At 37.5% G+C, this 22,488-nt stretch overlaps 1 protein-coding gene across 5 annotated transcripts in view; it reads right to left on the bottom strand.

The window, feature by feature from the left end:
• Window positions 1–22,488, bottom strand: part of CAMK4 (calcium/calmodulin dependent protein kinase IV) — a 245,869-nt gene that overhangs the window by 84,058 nt on the left and 139,323 nt on the right. For all 5 annotated transcript variants that reach the window (XM_082723731.1, XM_082723730.1, XM_082723732.1 and 2 more), the window contains 2 exons: window positions 20,289–20,371; window positions 7,606–7,678 (listed from right to left, as the gene is read on the bottom strand). Coding sequence is in view for 3 of the 5 variants with exons in the window: in XM_082723730.1 (XP_082579856.1) it covers window positions 7,606–7,678; window positions 20,289–20,371 (156 nt within the window). In the remaining 2 variants the exon portion in view is untranslated. The remainder of the gene's footprint in view (window positions 1–7,605; window positions 7,679–20,288; window positions 20,372–22,488) is intronic.

Here is a 22,488-nt window from a genome sequence, read left to right as displayed (position 1 = left end):
ATAAATAAAATGCTCTGAACAACTACTCTGCTTTATTCTGTGTTTATAAATCAAAATATTAGAACATTAACAGAACTATCTGTTATTTATTTTCTAATAATTGTGGTCTCTCAATTTTTAGTAAGAATGTATAACTACTTTTATTTTTACTGGTAAAGTTATCATTATAATGTTTCAGCACTTTGAGCCTTACATTAAAATCCATCCCCCAGAGATCAGTGTTCAGATATGAATAACAAGAGAAAAAGTCCTCCCCAGAAAGAAATGGAAATAGCATCGCAACTGGTAGATTTAAAACAAATTACAAAGAACCTCACATTTTCTGTTCCAGTGCCTCATTACTTAATTGAACTCTCAGAATCTTTTCACTGACAATAAGTGAACCCAAGCGGGAACAATATTCACAAAAACAAAGAACAGGTATCAGAAGCAAGCTTGCTACTGTTAATAACCTTAAACCTCATGATTTAGCAGTGTGTGGGTGTGTGTTTGATATTCAGTGAAATTCAGTTTTTAGAAATTTGTGGGATGAGAATCTTTTTATGCCCTATGTGTTATGTTTGGATGGATGGAAAATTATACAACTTGCTCTGACCACAGAATTGCTATTAGTGTATACTCAAAAGTTTATTCAAGAAGTTTAGTATCTTACAGCTTCAAATAACAAGTTATACAATTTTTTTTAAAGATTTTATTTATTTATTTGACAGAGATCACAAGGAGGCAGAGAGGCAGGCAGAGAGAAGAGAGAGAGAGGAGGAAGCAGGCTCTCTGCTGCACAGAGAGCCCGATGTGGGGCTTGATCGCAGGACCCTGGGATCATGACCTGAGCCAAAGGCAGAGGATTTAACCCACTGAGCCACACAGGCGCCCCCAGGTTATACAATTTAAAGTGGCAAAAATATTGAGAAACTTATTATCCTCTAAGAGGTATCAAGCAGGAGGAGAATTCTAATGGTGTGTACTTTTTTCTCTGCTTTTTTCAACACAATTATATTTTCCTTATTAAGCACAAGTCAGAAAAAGCAGTTTTCTGCATCATATGCAGACTTGACTATGCCTCTGAAAAAGAGAGATGACCTTTCCTTCCTTAAGTCTCCTTTTACTGAGAAGTTTCCCCAGAACCCACAGGCAGACTGCCCATCAGAGCTCACTGATGAGGATCAGGTCATATGCCCTTGCCCGGCCTCAAGGGAGGCCAGGAAAAAATGTTCTGACATCTTCCATCTTTATAAAGGTACAACGACTCTGCCAACAGAATAAGAAGTCAGGTGGAAGATGGTTTAAATGTATCAAATAATATAAAGTTGATAATCAAGCATAGTACTCAGTATTAAATATAGACAGTAATTTATTTCAATACTGTTGTGCTTGTTTTGATTTCATTGACTTCTAGAACCATTTAATGCACATTAGTAAAGACAACGTTTTAGATGACTATGAATAGCAATAGGAACTTGGAAAACTTAGTTTTGTTTTCAAATAAATTCCTGTAGCATTTATTGTTATTAGCTCTCAACAGTAAATCACCCTTCTACAGTCTACTTTCTGAAGCTGAGACTTGAATTAGAAGCTCTACTTTTCCTTCTCCTGCTGGCTTCCTGTTTGGCTCTGCAATTAGAGGGCACTAGGGAGAGAGTGGAAGGCTGGAAGAGCACAAAGGGACTTCCTCAGTCCTATTTGCTTTCTGTGCCTGTATTTCTGCTTGTTATTCCCATGTACCCTAAAGACACGTTTTCACCCTGCCATGCAGAGCATTCTGGTAGCAGCTGCTGATTGCAGCTTTTCCAATGCTCACCAGCATTGGAACCAGCCGGTGTTTGTTTTCAGCAACACCAGCACTAGCTGGCTAGACTTAAGGTTTAAGTGCCAGCTTTGGGGGCAATTCCTTTGGGTCAGAGACTAGAAACCAGCACCAGTCAAGCAGTAAGCCTTCATCACACCTCCTTTACATGTCTAAGTTTTAATCATCTCCCACTGTGTTTTGTTCCCCTCAGTCTGAGGGGAGGCTGCTTCCCACCGGTGCTGCCTCCATGGTACCTTAGTTTAGTACTCCCCTTTGGCCTTTCCAGTTCTTCAGTATCTAGTCATCAATTCTTTATCAATTCTTTAATACAGTAAATCTATTCTTTTTTAAGGGAGGTTACAGGTTTAAAAATTTTTTTATCTAAAGAACCCTGTATTATTTCATCTTTTCTTACGTCCTTATAATCATGTCCACATCCTGTTTTACTTCAACATTGAGATGCCATATTGGTTTCCATAACTTTCAAGGGTGGGATGTTTTTGTTTGCATCTCTTCACCCCCGTTATCACAATCTTTAAAAAAAAATTCTAACCCAAAATCTATGTGCTAGGGTAGCAGACATATTTAAGTTCTTTAACCATTTTCTTCTATTAAATTTCCTTCTATTAAATTTAATATATACCCTATATGTACGTTTCTCTAAGTTCTCAAGTCATGACTTTGAAATTAAGACATACCTAAAAAGCTATGGCTAGCAAAAGATGGAAAATGGCGTCAAGAGTGGGAAAAAAAAGGGAGACAGTGATTTTTTTGGAAACAGAGGAACAGTAGGATATCGGGGGGGACAAGAAAAGGACAAGTGGTGGTAGCAACAGTAAGAGATGTCGGTGGTGATGGAATATGACCCTGGTTATTTTTTTAACTAAATGGAAAAGGAAGGCTATAAGGTTTGGCATTGTGCTTTATGACAGATGAGGACATGATGACCCTTCCACAATGTCCAGATTGACCTAGACCATCTAATTTGGGACTACCTGGAACTCATTTCAGGAAGACAGAACACTCAAGAAAGCTTAATGATCCGCCCTCAAAGACTAACTGGATGAATTCAAACTCAAAGAGGGAAACATCTTTCAAATTCACTTTAAAAGCTTTCAAAAATTTTATTTAAAGCTAAAAAGCAGAAGGAGCAAGATTATAGTCAGACAAATACTGTGAAATATTTGGGGCAAGAATTAGGGTGAAGTGGGGAGGAAGAGAAGGATTGCCAGATTTGTTACCTAAGGGGTATAATTATCCCCACAACATATTTCCCAAGAACTTTTCAATCTTTAAGCTTTCTGCCTCTCTGCTTTCAAAAGCCAGCCTAGATATAGTCTTCTAAGTGTGTGATGCAGAGGAAATGTGAGATGTATCACTGATTACTTTGAGTTCCCAACTGTCCTATTTTTATAGCTATCTATAGCTATGTAGTTGACAATAAACTATTTCATAAATGTCAGCCACTTCCCACAAGTTTTAAATTGCTTGCTTCCTACCTGTGGAAACACTTAAGGAAATGACTTTAATTTTTTTTTCTAAGTTGATTTTTTTTCTAAGTTAATCCCTAATTGTAGCATTCAGAGAAATGTGATTTTTATAAAACTTTTTCAAAGAGTGACTTTAAAGAATGTGCTAATTTATATTTTTGCTCTTACTTCTCTTTTTTTTTGTTGTTATTAAGTTTTTCTTTCTTTAATTCCAGTTTGTTAACATATAGTGTAATATTAGTTTCAGGTGTACAAGGTAGTGATTCAATACTTCCATATACCCGGTGCTCCTCACAGCAAGTGAACTCTTTTTTTTTTTTTTTAATTTTGTTTATTTAACAGAGAGAGATGACAAGTAGGCACAGAGAGAGAGAGAGAGAGGGAAACAGGCTCCCTGCCGAGCAGAGAGCCCGATGCGGGACTTGATCCCAGAACTCTGAGATCATGACCTGAGCCGAAGGCAGAGGCTTAACCCACTGAGCCACCCAGGCGCCCAGCAAGTGAACTCTTAATCCCCTTCACCTGTGGCCCCCATGCCCCCACCCTCTTCTGGTAACCATCAGTTTGTCCTCTATAGTTAAGAGTCTGTTTCTCAGTTTGCCTCTCTCTCTCTCTTTGTCCCCTTTGTTTGGTAACCTACTTATTAAACTGAAACTTTCTTAGTAGGTAGAGTAACAATTTTTGTTTGTTTTAAACTGAGGATTAGCAGTAGACTAATCAAGCCATCTCTGCAAATCTGGAATAGAGTTGAGGTCTAGTCCCTCCTTTTTTGATAGGGTACCCCTATCTGGAGCATCCCTGTTGGGCACCCTTTTTATTCCTTAATTGGTATAACTCCAATAGGTGGAAAAGTCTGATGCTGAGAGCATTCATTTCTCAGTCACTGAATGAGAACAGACTTCTGTCAGTCAGCTACCTGAGGTATCACTAAACTGAAGCATGCCCACTGTGATAAGCCAAGAGAATCAAAAGCTGACCTAAATGAATGGAGGCAACCAGAAAGAGCATATTGAAGAAGGTGTGTTTTGAATAACAGGAAAAGAATTAAGTGATAGTAAGAGAGCAGAAAAGAATCTCATGAATGGGATCAAGTTATAAAGCTTTGTTTCATATGAAATGAATAGAAAAATGATAGTAAGGATGTTTCACCAAATGTATCAGTTTCTAGAAAGGCAAAATGGAATAGTGACTTCCTATTTTGATAAATTTTCAGTTACTTTTTTGGTAACTAGTTACTGAGCAGTGACTGTTGTCAATTGTTTTTGATTTTAGTATTTAGCTGAGGAGTAGACACCTACTTATAAATTTGCAACATCTAATATATCTCTACATGCATGTGTGGAGTCTGAAGTTGCTTGTCCTTTTCCCTCTCTTTTGAATATTGCTCTGACTTCCACGCTTCATCTTATTTAGTCTTTTCGACAACTCTGTTAGGTTGAATATTATGCCCGTTTTCCATGAGGAAACTGAGGCTCAGAAGTGTTTAGTGGTTGGGGCCAAGCTCACATCTAGAAACTGAACCCAGTTCAGTCTGAATCCCAAAGTACTCTTAGCTGTCATACTAGCTGCCCGCCTGATTTGGGTAAAGTGATGGTGGGCCACTGCAAGCATGTTTGCTTAACTAGATAATCTACTGCATGTGGTAACGAGGAATGAAGTTTTTAAATGGGTATTTAAGAAAGACGGAAAACTGCCATTACGGAACTCAGAAGGGACAAGGTGAAAACAGGGACTGCGAAAGAGAATTCTAGACCTATTTTTAAGGACAGGAACAGGAAGCAACTAGAAATGGTTTGGTTTGGTTGGGTTGGTTGGTTTTGTTTAAGAAAGCCCAACAGGAGCAGTCACAGCATGGTAGGGAGCAGGTCTAAGTTCATGGGCAGTAGAAGGAAGGCCAGCTGAAGTTAAGAAGGTGAATGTGAGGGGAGAAAGTCACGGAAGAGTTAAAAAATCATTGCCAAATTGACAAGCTTAGGAAACCGGGGACGGTAACTATACTGTATCTGATGAAAAATCTGAAATGGAGTGGTTATTTTGGGTATGGTAAGAGGATGAATTTGAAATTCAATATTCAGATCATCAGGAGCTGCATTGTGTACTTAAGAGTAAAATTCCAAGGCAGCCTCTCTGCTTAGCTCCAACCCCAATTCAAATTTTTTATGCCCCACTACAGCAAAAAGACCAAACCACTTTTACAGGAAGGAATAATTTGGAAAGACTAGGCTATAAAGCCAATTGAACTTGGTGTAGATAGCTCAATTGTGGATTTCCTTAGACCACAGGTCTGCTATCTCTAGCCATCTTACGCAGATTGCAAAAACTGTTTCCTTTCCATCAATGATATATAGGCTAGTTAAATGTCAGAGTCCCGCCCTCTTTTCTTCCTTCTCTCCCTCCCTTCCTTCTTCCCTCCCTCCTGTTTTGATTGAGGGTAAAATTCATAGGACATATGCTTTGGTCACTTGTGGCTGGTTTCTCAAGATATTGAATAATGATTTTAGTTATATAATTGACTCCAAACAAAAGAATATAGTTCAATTCTGGATATATTTTATAGATTTGTCTCTTTTTAAAAAAACTTTTTGGGGCACCTGGGTGGCTCAGTGATTTGAGCCGATGCCTTCTCAGGTCACGATCTTAGGGTCCTGGGATCGAGTCCTGAATCGGGCTCTCTGCTCAGCAGAGAATCTGCTTCTCTCTCATTCTCTCTGCCTGCCTCTCTGCCTACGTGTCATCTCTGTCAAATAAATAAATAAAATCTTAAAAAAAAAACCCACAACTTTTTTAAAAAGTTTATTTATTTATTTATTTGACAGAGATGACACGTAGGCAGAGAGCCAGGCAGAGAGCAGGAGAAACAGGCTCCCCACTGAGCAGAGAGCCTGATGCCAGGCTTGATCCCAGGACCCTGAGATCACGACCTGAGCAGAAGGCAGAGGCTTAACCCACTGAGCCACCCAGGCACCCCTAGATTTGTCTCTTTAACACAGATAAACATTTCCCCTTGAGCTTCAACCCATTTGTTCAAAAATGATTTGTTCTGACTTTATATTCAATGAATGAATCACCAAAGTGTTCCAGCACATATTAGACACCATTAAATAGATGGGAAGGTTTTTACCAGTGGAGCCTGTTTTATGTAGGCAAACTTTTCCTTATTAATTCAATCCAACAAGCGCCTCAAAATTACATTTTTGTGTAAATGTGGGTGGATAGTTTCCATCATTAACTTATAAAACTTCATTCTCCTTAAAAACATTAACTTATATTTCTTTCCTAAAAAAATAAAATTGTCAGAATTTTTCACTTGAATTCCCGTATTTTTTGTCTTGAAAGAAAAATCAATAACCTCTGTGCTCCCAGATCTATATTTATCACATTCTACTTTCCTCCAATTCCCTACCAAACAACAAAAACAATAGAAAAACAAACTCAAGAAATGGAAAGAACGAGAGAAGAATGACTATAAGCCCCAAAGTCTGATTTGATTTCATAATAATGGAAATTATTTTAACAGACTTAGGGCATTATATAGGAGGACTGCATCTTTCAGTGTGTGAGAATCAAGAGAAAAGATAAATGTATTCAATGTACTGTCTACGAAGCATTTTTTTAAAGATTTTATTTTTCAGTAATCTCTTCACCCAACGAGGGGCTCAAACTCACAAACCAAGATCAAGAGCTGCACCAAATGAGCTAGCCAGGCACCCCTGTATGCTAAACTATTTATGTGCAGTATCTCATTTAATCCTTACAATCAACCTTATGGGTAGGGTTACTATTCACACTTTACAAATGAGGAAACACTAAACTTAGTTAAATAATTTGGCTAGGGTATGAGATACAGTTTAATTCAAACTAATCCCCGAATAAAGGCAGTGTCTAAGTTTTAAACCGATTGTGCAATATATTGCCTATGTTACTATACCCGTCATGTTGTGTAGTCTGGGATATATGGGTAGTGTAGTAGTGTGGGTAAGCCTATTTGCTAGTTTTCTGTCTTGTCACCAACTTCCTTGAGTTAGAAAGTTATATTTCCTCAGAAAATGTCAATAGTTCTTGAAGATGAGATTTTTTTTTCTCCCTTTGCAGCAGAATCTAATCCTCTGGGTTGATGAGAACAATCTGACAGCTCATGTGGAGGCTGGTATCACAGGACAGGAGTTGGAAAGCAGGTAGGTTATTTCCTTTAATTAATATTTGCAAAGCATTTCTTACTGTTTTGCTGTAAATGTTATGGCTGGTTACAGACATGCACTTGTTAAGGGACGATTCTGTACAAAGAAAAGATTACCAAGCATTACACTACTGCTGTCAATTCATACTTACGGCAACTGCCTCCAGGATTTGTTTAACAGCATCTGCAGCATCTCGTTCACTATAATACCCCTTCTCCACAATCCTAAAAAGAAAAACAGGAAATGCTTCTCAGACACATGGGTTCAGGGAGTGGATTTTTTTTTTAATCATTTTTTTTAATTTAAATTTTTATTTTTTATAAACATATATTTTTATCCCCAGGGGTACAGGTCTGTGAATCACCAGGTTTACACACTTCACAGCACTCACCAAAGCACATACCCTCCCCAATGTCCATAATCCCACCCCCTTCTCCCAAACCCCCTCCCCCCAGCAACCCTCAGTTTGTTTTGTGAGATTAAGAGTCACTTATGGTTTGTCTCCCTCCCAATCCCATCTTGTTTCATTTATTCTTCTCCTACCCACTTAAGCCCCCATGTTGCATCACCACTTCCTCATATCAGGGAGATCATATGATAGTTGTCTTTCTCTGCTTGACTTATTTCGCTAAGCATGATACGCTCTAGTTCCATCCATGTTGTCGCAAATGGCAAGATTTCATTTCTTTTGATGGCTGCATAGTATTCCATTGTGTATATATACCACCTCTTCTTGATCCATTCATCTGTTGATGGACATCTAGGTTCTTTCCATAGTTTGGCTATTGTGGACATTGCTGCTATAAACATTCGGGTGCACGTGCCCCTTTGGCTCATTACGTTTGTATCTTTAGGGTAAATACCCAATAGTGCAATTGCTGGGTCATAGGGCAGTTCTATTTTCAACATTTTGAGGAACCTCCATGCTGTTTTCCAGAGTGGCTGCACCAGCTTGCATTCCCACCAACAGTGTAGGAGGGTTCCCCTTTCTCCGCATCCTCGCCAGCATCTGTCATTTCCTGACTTGTTGATTTTAGCCATTCTGACTGGAGTGGATTTTTTTTTTTAAAGAAGTTAACTGAATTAACGTTAAGGAAGATGCATCTGAACAATTGCAACATGTCAGTGTAACACCAGGGGAAATATTTCCATAAATTGATACTCTAGCAATCTTGGGTCTCTTTAGGAAAATGAAACGCATTTATTTTGCCTAGGCTTGAACTGTCCATCCTGTCTGAGGACAAGAGAAAAAAAATCTTTTTAAACTCTGTATTGAGAATCGCGTTAAATAGATACCAAGTAGACACCATGAAACATCCCTTGTAATTTTTACACAGCTTCAATGATTATTAACTCATGGCCAGTGTTGTTTTATCTATCCAATCAATTATTTCCCATCCTTTTTTTTTTATCATGAAGCAAATATTTGGCATCACATAATTTCATTCATAAATAAAATGTTGTCTCTAAAAGTATAAAGGGCTTTTTAAGACTCATAACTATAATGCCATTATCATACCTATAAATTATAATTCCTTAATATTTTCAAATATACAGTGTTTCAGATTTCCAACTGTCTTGGACATGTTGAAATTTGTTTGAAGACATATCCAAATAAGGTCCATATAATTTGACTAGTACTTCTTTCTCTTCTCTTCCTTTTACCTGGAGGTCCTTGCTGCTCCCTCCTTCCCCTAAAACTCTCCTCTTTCTCCACTTGGCTTTCTTTCTTTCTTTTTTTTTTAGGATTTTATTTATTCATTTGACAGAATTCACAAGTAGGCAGAGAGGAAAACAGAGAGAGATGGGGGTGGGGTGGGGGGGGGAGCAGGCTCCCCGCTGAGCAGAGAGCCTGATGTGGGGCTCAATCCCAGGGGCCTGGGATCATGACCTGAGCCAAAGGCAGAGGCTTTAACCCACTGAGCCACCCAGGTGTCCCTCTCCTGCTGGCTTTCTATTCCAGATAAATGACTTGCTCTTTTTGCATGGATCTGGACAAGGAAAGTTTCTTTTCCTTTAAGGAATCTTTCTTTTAACTTAAATCTTTTCCATTTTAATTTCGGGAATGTTTTCCTGAATTAAAATGCTTTGTATGTGTTTTCTTCCATCACTTTGGTTTTCTTTTTTTGGGGGTGTACAATTATATGTATTGTGAGTTTTTCTACTTTTGATTTATATTGTTCTTCTATGAATTTCTTAATTTTAGTATTAAGTAATGTTAACTTTAATTTTCTGCAGATCATGTTATACTTTTATCTGTTTTGTGGGCATATCATCCTGACATGCTGATTTTCTATGCTCTTATAATCATTTTTATTGCAATTAATGGAGACATCTGTCTGTTGTTGCTTATTTTTAAGCAAAGCTGGTTTTCTTAACCATTTTGAAAGAGTGATGGGTCAGGCTATCTTTTCTAGTTTCATGGCCCTTAACTGATTGTTTTCATAAAGCATTCAAAATTATGACCTCATACTTTCTGAGATCTCTTCTCTTCTATCTGAAACTTTATTCCCTTGCCTCTACACATCTCTGCTCTGGTTATTGGAGTCTCTTTTCAGCAGTTTCTCCTAATGTCCTCAAGGCGGCTTCATATATTAGTTTCAGGAGTTCATAGGGCCTTAACTGCATTAGTTTCTTCAGACCTTATTGTGGGTGTAGCCCTTGTGCTTCTCAGAAATTTGGGTGGCAAAAAGTTCTCACAATTTCAGCTGTTCTTATATTGGCCCATTCTGCTTCCCAATGATATGGAGGCTTTGGAGATTTGAGTGTTCTCCTATCCTTAGGTTCACCAGTGTCTTTTTGGATCCTCTAACATAGATGCTAATACCATGAAGCTCCTGCAATCATTATTAGTTTGTCCTCATTCACATGTTTTCTAGGCTTCATGGGGAAGCCTTGTCACCTGGTTTTGTTATAGATATTGTCTATAAGTTTTTGTTTCTTCTGTCCTATATAGGGATACTTCGGAAGACTGGAAAACCACACTGTTGCTGTTTCTTTCTTCCCAAAATTTCAAGAGAAAACACATTTTTGACAACACCAAAGATTACCAACTTGCATAAGATGTTTTCAGCTGACAAAAGGCTTATTGTGAAAAGTCTGACAAAGGTCAATTCAAAACATGTAAGAGTCAAACTTGAACATTTTTTATAGCTTTGCAATGAAAATTTTTAGAGTGTTAATATCTTAAACAGCACATTTATTTTTTAGAAAGTATCTTCCATTCTTTTTTTTAATGTTGTGGTAAGAAGTTATAAGTTCTTGAAGTAGTTGGTATTAGTAGTAGTAGTTGGTTGTCAGAAATCTCTCTAGAGTAGATATATGGGACAGGAGTACAGAATGCAGGTGCCTTCCCTACCCAATCCCCAAGAACTCAGCTTGCCACAACATGGCCCTTCTTTTAGAACTTAACCACGCCTCTTCTAGGCTCCTGCTCAAAGAAATTTTTGTTCCCAGTTGATATGTTCATCAGAGTGTTACAGAGTTAGGTTGATGGAACCCGGATATTCAACTTTAAGTATTCTACCAGTTGAGCTACCACCTAGGCCATTTATGGCTGACTAGAAAGGTCAGTCAATAACAGAGAACTTCTCAAGCTGCAAATGCAGATTTATAATCTACAGCTAAGACTGCAAGTAAAGACATTAGTGATCAAGCAAAGGAAAATGAAGTCTTGCAATCTCTTTCATGTGGGCATGACTATAGTATGTGTGTTTGGCCAATGCCTTCTGAAGGTTATTGTGGGAAAATTCTTAGCCTTCTCACTAGATTGTTGTTTCCATCACCCATAGGACCTAGCTCCAAGCCTTGCTCATAGTAGGCAGTCAATAAATATTTGTAGAATCAATAATAACTGCCAACTGAATAGGTGCCAGAGAAATTTCAGACTGTGGACATGTGAGTAGCTCCTTTGCCTGTGCTCCTTCTCATGGGGAACAGAGCACTGGACTGGGAAGTGATGCTCATTACAAGTCCACTGGCTATCAATCCAGAGGGAGAGCTACCATAGAGATGCTTCCCAAAGCAAAATGCAACACATACAAAGGTTATTGTTGGTCTTAGGAATACATTCAGAGGATCTCCTGGGTGGCTCAGTTGGTTGGGCGACTGCCTTCGGCTCAGGTCATGATCCAGAGTCCTGGGATCGAGTCCCACATCAGGCTCCCAGCTCCATGGGGAGTCTGCTTCTCCCTCTGACCTCCCCTCTCATGCTCTCTCACTTTGTCTCTCTCTCAAATAAATGAATAAAATTTAAAAAAAAAAGAGAATACATTCAGAGTTAGTAACATGATCTTTTTAGAAACTTATTTTAAATAAAATCAAAATGATTCAAATTGAGCAAAATACAGCATTTCTTTCATGAGGCAACAGAATTTTTATGCAAAATTTTAGCTGGAATTAAAAAAAAAAAACAAGTTAGGGGCACCTGGGTGGCTCAGTGGGTTAAGCCGCTGCCTTCGGCTCGGGTCATGATCTCAGGGTCCTGGGATCGAGCCCCGCATCGGGCTCTCTGCTCAGCAGGGAGCCTGCTTCCTCCTCTCTCTCTCTGCTTGCCTCTCTGCCTACTTGTAATCTCTCGCTGTCAAATAAATAAATAAAATCTTTAAAAAAAAAAAAAAAAAAAAAACCAAGTTGCCATGTGCATAACACCAAGAGTTTAATAGCTTGACACAAAATATACTAATGTCTTCAACTTTTAGGAGCAATGAAATATTCAATCATTGTAAGGGTTTTAGAGCTGTAGAAAATAGGATAATTCTGGTTGATATTTTTGGTTTTTATACTTAAACATACTTATTTCTCTATTTCTCCTCAGATTTAGCAAACTAATTTCTTTTTCATGCTCTATAAAATAATAAGAAAGCAGTTAAGATGTTTCCAGCATCTTAAGATTGTTTTCAAAGGCCCAGGGCCATGACGTTTGCTGCTATGCAGCAAAATTTCTCATCATTCTACTGTGAACTGGGCTAGAAGACCCAGGGCTAAAAACAAAATCTCTCCTAGGATGTTTTAATCACAACAGGACCCAAAAAGCTACCCTGAGCTCTCTCTGACCTTTGCACAGGCCCCTCAGTCACTAACAGGCCTAACCGTCATCTGGAGATCTGGGAAGGAAATATAATACACTGGGGAGGTGTTCCCAGGCTGATTCTCTGACTTCCACAGGACTTTCGTCCTCAACAGATCCTTTTACTGCCACTGCTGGGTGTGTGGGAGCACATGCTCCTCTTCCCCACTGTTGGAACTATTTTCCTTCTCATCATTTTAAAATTGCAGGGTGAAGAAGCACAGGCAATGCCTGTTTCTCTCCATAGACCTGCTTGGAAATATGACTTTTGTGCATTTGTTGCTGTCCCCTTAATTGCTGCAAATTGAATTGAACACATCTCCAGCCTGTTAGCACCAGATATGATGCAGCTGAAGAGCTCTAATCTGATCATATCCTGAGGCCCTCAGGTTTCCTGGCACGTAGATTAGGAGCTCTACTGCTCCCCCCATTAATGGCAGCTTTTTCTCAAATGGAGGTACTATTAGATGACTGTAGGTTTTGTGAGAAAGACACTGGTCTGAAGACAATGTGTACCGAAAGATCAAATGACATAGGGTAAAAGTCCCAGATTGGAGTTTCAGGAACTAAGTCTTAAGGGTTGCCAGTACATCAATCTGCTGTTATATATGTTAAAGTGAATTCTGCAGTACCTTGTGTAAATCTATCAATCCTTTATAAGCTTCATTCACTGCCTTTTCACATTTCATCGATGGCATCTTAGTCTATATTGATGCTTTTTCTGAGAAATCTCCTGAAGAGTGTTAAATTCATATGCTTAAAAAAATAGTTTCAAAGATACTATTTAAGACACTATATAAATATGTCACTATATAAGATTATATATAAGACACTATATATAAGACACTATATAAGACACTGTTAGATCTGAAAGCTACGGAGAGAGTGCTGGTCAGGGAGATGATGGTACAGGAGAAAGGGGAGGTTGAATCAAACTGTAGACCTGGGAATGGGCCTAAGGGAGCCCTGGCCCAATTCTTTTATAATGTAAAAGAAAAGCCTGACTCAAAGATGTAATATAAATTGTCCAAGAGCACAGAGTTTATTCAGTCATTCATTTGACAAAATACATAGCAACTGCTTGCTTTCTTTCTAAAACAGCTTCTAAAGTGGACACTAAGGTAACTCATTTTTAATCCCACCAAAGAGCTCTGCTTTTGGATATCCCTTTACCCTTCCTGCTACCCTTTACCTGCTAACTTCTGATTTCTCACTTAAAATTCAGCTCAAAGATTCTATTCCTCCCTGAAGCCATTTCCATCTTGTAAGGCCCTGGGGCTTCACCACCCACCTTTATTCCCTTCTCACTACTACTACTACGCTAACCGGAGCACATTGCCTTCACCTTCAACGGGCTCCTAGTGTAGAAGAGGGAAAGTAAAAATGCAATATGGACCCTAAAACTATGTTTCAATAATATCGTCATCTCCCAAAGGTGTATTAGGGCTTGTAGACGCAACCACAATATCACAAGACAAAAAATACATAAATAAATGAGGACAAGGAACTAAAAAAGAAATACAAATAAGAATCAGTACATAAAAGATATATCATATCAGTATATATCATACTGATATGTCATCAGTACATATAGATATATCATACATTTTAGGTATAAAAACCAAAAATATCAACCAATATCTTTTATATATAAAAGATATATTCAGCTGTGCTAGAAGCTGGCCACAGATTTGACATAAGTCTTCATGTGGGGATGATACATGCTATAACTGGGACATAAACACAGTCCTTTGGGCACAAAATCAGGGAGCCTGATTTTGATGTAGTCTTTCCTGTTTGTTTGTTTGTTTGTTTTTACTTAGCATGATGTTTTTGAGGTTCATTAATATCAAAGAAACACTATTTTCATGGATGAATGGAATTGTACATTTTGTTTCTTCATTTGCCAGTTTATATACAATTATTTTCTCCCCTGGAACACAGCCACTCTATGTGCAGGCATCCGCCCAAGCCTGCTCTGCCGCCCCCCATGGAATCTGCAGGGTGAAGGGAAATGACACAAACTTGGTGATGCCCATAATGCTTGTGCCGTGAGTAGTCAAGTCCTTCATTTCTGATCCAGGAGACTCATATCTTTTTCCACACCCACGGAAGTGTAACAGGCTAACTTACTTACTAGTTTGTAAGTAGAGCAGAATTATCCCAGCCCCAAAAGTTAAGTCCTCTGACCTTGTTCTTCTTTTGCAACATTGTTGTGACTACTCTAGGTCTTTTGAGCCTTCTCTGTCTCTTGATTCTTTCTGCTTCTGAAGAAGAGAGAAACTTTTCTATTTTAAAGAAATCCTTTCATCTGATTCCAAATCTTATTCTGTCTTCCCTGGGATATTGTTCCAAATATAAGTCCTTCTCAGATAGATTTTCCTACCTCTCCAGCTTGTAGGCTCCCTCCTACCAGCAAATTAATGTGTTCCCAGTGTGGCAGCTTAAAATACTTAATAAGCCTCCAATTATCCTCTGTCTCCTACTACTACCTCATTTTTATCCTTCCCTTTATAGCCCACCTTCTAGAAAGACAATAAATTTAGTCCAAAACAAAGTATACGTTTTCTTCACATATAGTTAGAAAGAACTGCATAAAGAGAAGATGTATTTAAGATTTCAACGGTTGAAAAACAATTATATACATATTAATAATTAAGTCAACACTTAAGTAAGATAAAATGTTACATTATTAATTTGAAGTTTTATTTTTAAGTACTAAGAGTATTTGCATTTGCTTACATAGCAGCAGCATAACATGGTAGAATAATCATATGCTTTGGAGTACAACATACTTGAGTCCAATTTCATTTAATTGTTGTTTTAGATCCAATATAAGCTGAGTGACCTAACAGTAGTTAATGGACCTCTCTGATCCTCATTATTTGGTCTATAAAATGTATATATCATGTGTCGCTGTGAGGATTAAATGAGATCATTGTTAGTAAAACGCTCCACCACTGCCAGGACCCTAATAGGCTCTCAAAAATGGCCCTCATAGAAATGAGTTGGGGGAAACTGGAGGGGGAGACAAACCATGAGAAACTGTGGACTCTGAGAAACAAACTGACGGTTTTGGAGGGAAGTGGGGTAGGGGGTTGGGTGAGCCTGGTGGTGGGTATTAAGGAGGGCACGTATTGCATGGAGCACTGGGTGTGGTGCATAAACAATGAATGATGGAACACTGAAAAGAATAAAATAAAATAAAATGGGGAAAAAATGTCCTTGTCATTATCCTTCTTAGACAACCGTATTTCACAGATCTTCACTTTAAACAAATACATCACGGCACCTGAGTGGCTCAGTTGGTTTAGCAGTTGCCTTCAGCTCAGGTTATGATCCTGGAGTCCCAGGATCGAGTCCCGTATCAGGCTCCCTTCTCAACAGGGAGTCTGCTTCTCCCTCTGACCCTCCCCGTCTCATGTTCTCTCTCTTGAATAAATAAATTAAATCTTAAAAAAAAAAATAAACAAGTACATCAATGACCAATTTTTGACACAAGAGTCTTTATAAATTCATATGTGTTCTGAGTTTGGTTAATCTCAATACCAACCATGGCACAACTCTATGGAGACTGGGTAAGCAAAAACCCTAATTTCCATTTCTAGAATTTTTTCTAACAACGTCCTGAAAATTTTATTTCCACCAATAGTAAAAGCCATGAAATGCTGAAGTAAAGATGACTATATGGACTGATATACTCTCCATCAGGTGATTAATAGGCTAAATGCATAGTCCCCAAATGTAGCCACTACTTCTCTTGCTCATTGACCAGTTACAGTTTTCAAAAAGAATATTTTCAGTTTGGAAAACTGAAAAAAAAAAAAAAAAACTTTTAATCAAATAGACATGAGTTTCAAGACTGACTTTATGACTTAATTTCTTCAGTTTATTCTCTTGAAAAAAAAAAAATAGACTAATACCTCAAAACACTTGAAGAGTGATTGAGTGGGGATACATATATAGCTTTGCATAGGACCAACAAATGCAGTATGGATTCTCCATAAATAAACAATGGTTTAAAAAATAAATAAATAAAAATTAAAAAAAAAAAAACAATGGTTTACTTTCTTGGAAATGATTTGGAAGGGACTAAATGGATTTAATAAGAAAGACAGTGAGATCACATGAGGAAGCAGAGCTAGACCAGAAGACAGTCTGACTTCCAGATTTAAGAAGATCATTTACCCTTCCTCATTCTCAGTTGCCGTATTGTAAAGGGGGACAATGCTTTTTCATCCTCCTTACCCCAAAGGGTTGATATAAAAGAGGAAAATGCACTAGTGTCTGGGAAAGACCTTTAAAATCAAATACATTGATTTTTTGTTCTCAGCAACAGTGAGGTAAATAAGCCTCCAGGAAAGCACAACGAAGATAAGCTAAATAACATATTTTTAAGGAATATATTTGAAGACATCAGAGAGTTCCCAAGGAGGTGAGGCTTCAGGAACTAAGATCCAGGAGAGAAGAAAAACCCAGCAAAGCAAATCTAACATCAGATGGCTCTGCTTTCCCTTTAAAGGCATTTACTGGTGCATTTACTGACTTGACATTAGTAGCTAACTGAGAAGATGAACACAGCTTCTGGCCATCTCACAGGATGGAGGGAACAGAAGTTGGCATTTAGGGTCTGTCAAGAAAGGGGGCCCTGGAACAATCTCCTGACTTAAATTGGAACCCTTAAAGAGCAAAAACCTATGAGTAAGAGTTGACAAGAAATAGATCTGCCTTCAGGAAGCCCAGCTTTGAATCAACCCAATATCTGATTGGATTAAAGTGATCTATCTGCTCCTTACCTTAACTGCCTGCAAAAGAAAATCTGCTTTTTTGGAAGGTTACAACATTTAAAGCCTCATATTCCAAAATCTTTTATACATAATGTTTGGCATTTGAACAAGCATAATCAGGCAAGTAAAAACCCAAGGAGAAAACAGAAAAAAAGACAATTTAAAAATCCATAATATATTCTGATACTGGAGTCAGACAAAAATCAGGAGAAAAAATACCTCTTCAAAAATTTGATCAGATGAGTGTAAGGATACTGCTAAATTAGCTGCTTTAAGATATTATCATTTTCTGGAAAAAATTGAAAACCTACTCTTAAAGCAAACAACCTCACATTGTGTCCACTTAAAAATACAACGTATTTCTAAGAATTATGAGGAGATTGAGAAGGATGGAACAGAAAACCTCTAGAGCTTTCTTTTTCCCATGGTTATCATAACTTCATAAAGGGCTTTTGGGGAGATTTTCTTGAACACAAAAAAAATCACTGACTTTATTCCAAAAATTTTCATCAATTGTCCTATGCAATTTACTATTCATATTTAACATGTAACAGCAGATTCCACTTGGATTTACTCTGCTTAATTTTCTAGGAGCATCATGGAATAGAATTTTTGCTAATAAATATAACTTTTGACTATAATGGACTAACATAATTATTTCTTCATTAATTGCTCTATTAGTTCATTCATTAGAAACTATTAACATCATCACTAGAACAGGAATGAATTTTGATCATCACAATTGAATGAATTTGGTTTTGACCTAAGTACACAAAAAGGAGACCATATTATGATTTTTAGCTCTCAAAAAAGAAAGCAATACATGGATAATAATGTAGGATATATTTTAGGCTTGACACAGTTTTAAAGATGACTATAGAATTAAGTAACCTAATGGAGAAACCAAGTTCATCTCAGATATGGCAACAGATATATGGACAACAACATTTGGAGGGGGGAAAGAGTCTATGATCTAAGACTGCTAAGAGTTTATAAGTGATTGAGTGCTTTACTGGCTGTCTGCCATTCTTTAGATGTCTTCTCTTAAACCTGAATGTTTCATCCATTTATCTCTGTAAATGAAATTGATCAACAATATTTAGTTTTTTCATTTTTTTCTAGAGCTAAATTAACTCTATCCTATCACATCAATCAGACTATGGGATGAGAGAACCAGAATCTTTTCATAAAATAAAGGTTGGAGAGAGACAGAGACTTGCTTCCAAAATAATTGTGTGACATTCCTGTCCCGCAGTTACTTAAAATTGGAGAACATAGTATTTCTCTCTGATAGACCATAATTAGCAGAGAAATGTTAGTTCTCCCTAGAGAGAACTCATGGCTCCAAAGGCGGCAAGATCTAACTATAAATTAATGTGTCTAAAGAAGAAATATGTTTATGAAAGAGTTAGCTATAGAGGTGTGGAAAAAGAAGCCATTTCTGGCCAATTCTGTTAACATTTACAGCAGAAGAGTCTTCACTAAGCACGAGGGAACGTGATGATCTTAGAACAAGACTATTCTGGGGGTCAGTGTCTCAGCTTCCTTAGCAACATAGACCCACTTCAAATTCGTTCTGAGTTTCAGAGAGGTAAACCAATAATCCTAGGTTAAGTATTTTCCTTTTAAGTCAGGCTCTAGAATCATGAATCCAAATGACTATCAGCCAACTGCCACAAGAAGTGTAAGTCTTCAGGCTATTGATATTCACTTCCTAAATTTGGTTCATTTATTTGTAAAGTATGGATAGAGTTAAAATGTCACAATTTTTAAAGTCTGATAATTCACATAACTTGTTCTAAGAAAATTTCAATGTATATATGAGCAAAATTATATATCTGTTGAAGATATATATGTGTACTTCCAATCAAACTGGACCACTTTACTCCTTGCTATCAGAAGATCCAAATCTGTACTGGGGAACATTAAAAATAGACAGACCCTTTGAAAACCAACATGAATACCTTTGGAAGCTCTTGAAACAGGCAGCAAACTGAACTGGGTAGAGTTGGAAAGGAGAACTCCTTTCCCAACACATTCTAACCCTATTCCCTGCAGATCTTTCTCCTGGGAGTCCATTCATTACAGTGATGCTCATTCATTCAGTGAACACTTACTGAGAATTGACTGTGCTCCAGGCACTCAGGCTTTATCAGCAATTCCCTCAATTTTTTTCCTGTCTTCTCTCTGCACCCCACTCCTCTCTTAACCCATTCTTATTCTTATTCTGATACAAGAATTTTGTATCAGCGCACAGCTTCTAACCATTTCTAATACATACCTAGTCACTTTGCCTTCTTCCAATTCCATTATTTTTTTTTTGATTACCCCAATGAGCACAGCAAAGAGCTGTGCTTAAAACTAAAATGTTGTGTCTCTTCTACATATTATTTGCCTATATTATGCTCTATCAAATTTTTAGACATAACTTCCTGCCAAACTCCAACTCTGTCTTGAGTGATGAGCATATGAACAGACAACTAAAACTGGCTGTCCCTGGAAATAACAGAGCATTTTATTCTGCATCTGAGAACTCTAAACAGCCTAATAGAGAAAGTAGGCCTAGAAGTAATTATTTGAAGAACGTTGATTTTTATGAGCTTTTGAATCCTAACAGAGAATACTGTTATGTGTTTAACTTCCTATAATTTTCATCAAAATGCTACCATTTAGTTTAAATTTGTAATGACTTCAGAAATCTGTTTTTATTGGGAAAGTTAATGTTTGCAAAAGTAAACTGATATTACTCTGTTGTTGTTTTTTTTTTTACTCACTAAGCAAGGCAAATTTTTACCTACCCACATCATAGCAAGTAACACTCTCTCTCCATTCTGTACTCCTGTTATGATTTATTTTAGTAGAATTTATCAAGTAGCATGATGTGTCATTATGAAAATCTTCAGGGGAAATTTCCCCTTGATACTCTTTGGTGCCTGGAAGCAAAACCTCTCTCTGGTTAGATTTCTAGGACCAACTCACCTGTCAAACAGTTCTCCTCCTGTGACCAGTTCTAGGACCAGACTGATTTCTGTAGGGCTTTCAAATATCTCTTTAAGTTTTATCTGGGGAAAGATATTTAAAAATAAATAATAAATTCCTTATTTTCAACTTTCTAGGAAAAGCTAGTGACCAAAACAACACTCTTTGTAATAGTAATATATTGGATCATTGTCAATAAAGGTCCCACATTCTGTAACAAGAAGCCATCTGTCACTCTCTGGTTGTTTTTATCTGTTACCTCATTTCCTTAAAGGTCCTTTTGAGTTTTTATATTTTTTCTTTTGACAGTTGAAAGACATCTGCCTTAGAAACACTTCCAAATTTTGCCAAAACATCACAATTTCTGAATTTCTCCAGAACTAAAAAACAAAAGCAAGCAAACAAAACTTCTTGAACCATTTGAAAAAGTCATGGTTCCTAGTGATGTAAATGCCTCTTTCTCTAGAAAGGGAACTTGGATTTGGGATCTGAGGCAGAATGGGACCAGGTTAAAGTCTGTCATGTCAATTTCATGTTTTAATTAATAAAAACATTTTCTTCTTCTTCAGAAAAAAAGTCTGGGGTGCCTGGTGGCTCAGTTTGTTAAGCGACTGCCTTAGACTCAGGTCATGATCTTGACCTTGGGATCAAGTCCCACATTGGGGTCCCTGCTTGGCAGGGAGTCCGCTTCTTCCTCTGACCCTCCCCCTTCTCATTCTCTCTCTCTCTCTCTCAAATAAATAATTAAAATCTTAAAAAAAAAGAAAAGAAAAAAAGGTCTGTATGGAAAGGTATCTCTCAACAGCAAAAAAATTGCTGTAGATAAAGAGATAAAGAGATCCTCAGAAAAGTAGTGATGGCATTGATTTGATTGACTATAGAAGGATTTCATCACATTCAGATAATCTATCCAATTCTGGATATTTTCCTCGGTATATAAGAGAATCTAGTGACCAGCGCTGATCTACATTTAAGAAAATTCCACACTGGCTTTTCGTTGAAAGAAAAAGATGGATAATGTAAAAGTGGTGATTGATTGTATGTGGTAAATTTTGTTTATTACTTACCCAAAGCTCCTTCCCCCTACTTTATTGCGAACAGATTTTGTTTAGGGAAGAAAGGTGCCTAGCCTCAAATTACGGGTCTTGATTGGTCTAAGCCATTTATGATAACTTTGTTCCCTAATTTTCCAACCTCCATGCAGTGAAGAGCGGTGATCTTATGGTTAGCTCTGGTCAATAAATCTGAAGAGAATTCTGCTGCTGCTCTAAGTTCCGGAAAAGCCTCTCCGTCTCTCCTCTTCTCTTCATACTCTGTTGGTGTGGCCTTTCCAATTTTTTTCTCTCTAGAGTATAGGCCTGAAGACTTGTGAAGACTGTGGAGCAGCCATTTAGGACCATGAAGGGAAAGTGTGAGGATGGAAGACATCTAAGTCCTGAATGGCATCACTGAGGAGCTAAACCAATGCTAGCAACTGCCTGCCTTCCGATTATAACATAAAGAAAATATTTATTTAGACTACCATATTCAAGTTTTCTGTTTTAGCTGCCTGCATTGTTAACCCATATTTAAGTTTTAAGCAATTTGCTTGTAGCCTAAGTAAGCATTGCAGGTTAGTCATCCTCCTGGACAACACAGCTTTCTCAAAGAAATGAGTAAAATTCTTTCTTTAAGTAGTTGGCTGAATTCAAGTTATAGCCTGGAAAATGATTTTGTTCTTTTCACTTCATTGGCTCAAGAAAGCTTTTTGCCAGACCTTTCTCTCAATGCCTTTGTCTGGACACAGCCTAGAGCAGAGCTTTTGAGGACATTTGATTTTTCCCATTCAAGTACATCATTTATGTGAATCTTCACATTGTTTCTGAAGTAGATAATCTCAAGGGAGATTAAAATGACTTTGGAAAGCAATGCATTTTCTTCACAGGCTTTTTCAGCAATGGCACATTAATAAGATAGGGACACAAAAGGGAAAGGCCAGTGTTTTATTAGAGTGAAACAAAACTCCTCAATTTTTAGTTATCCTTTTATGCATGCAAACAAATATGGTATATATTGCTGATCTGTCCATTTTAAAATTCTTTTGCGTGGTATTATTTTTAAGATTTATTCAGCTAAAGAAATGAAAAATGTGGTTAGATGAGGACAGGAGGTAGGCCATGGTGGCTACCTATTTGTGGTAGAAATATCCCCTTCTTATTAT

This window comes from Mustela nivalis, assembly GCF_964662115.1.
Source record: "Mustela nivalis genome assembly, chromosome: 3".
Classification (NCBI taxonomy): Eukaryota; Metazoa; Chordata; class Mammalia; order Carnivora; family Mustelidae; genus Mustela; species Mustela nivalis.
This window is presented reverse-complemented; position numbering and strand designations above follow the sequence as displayed.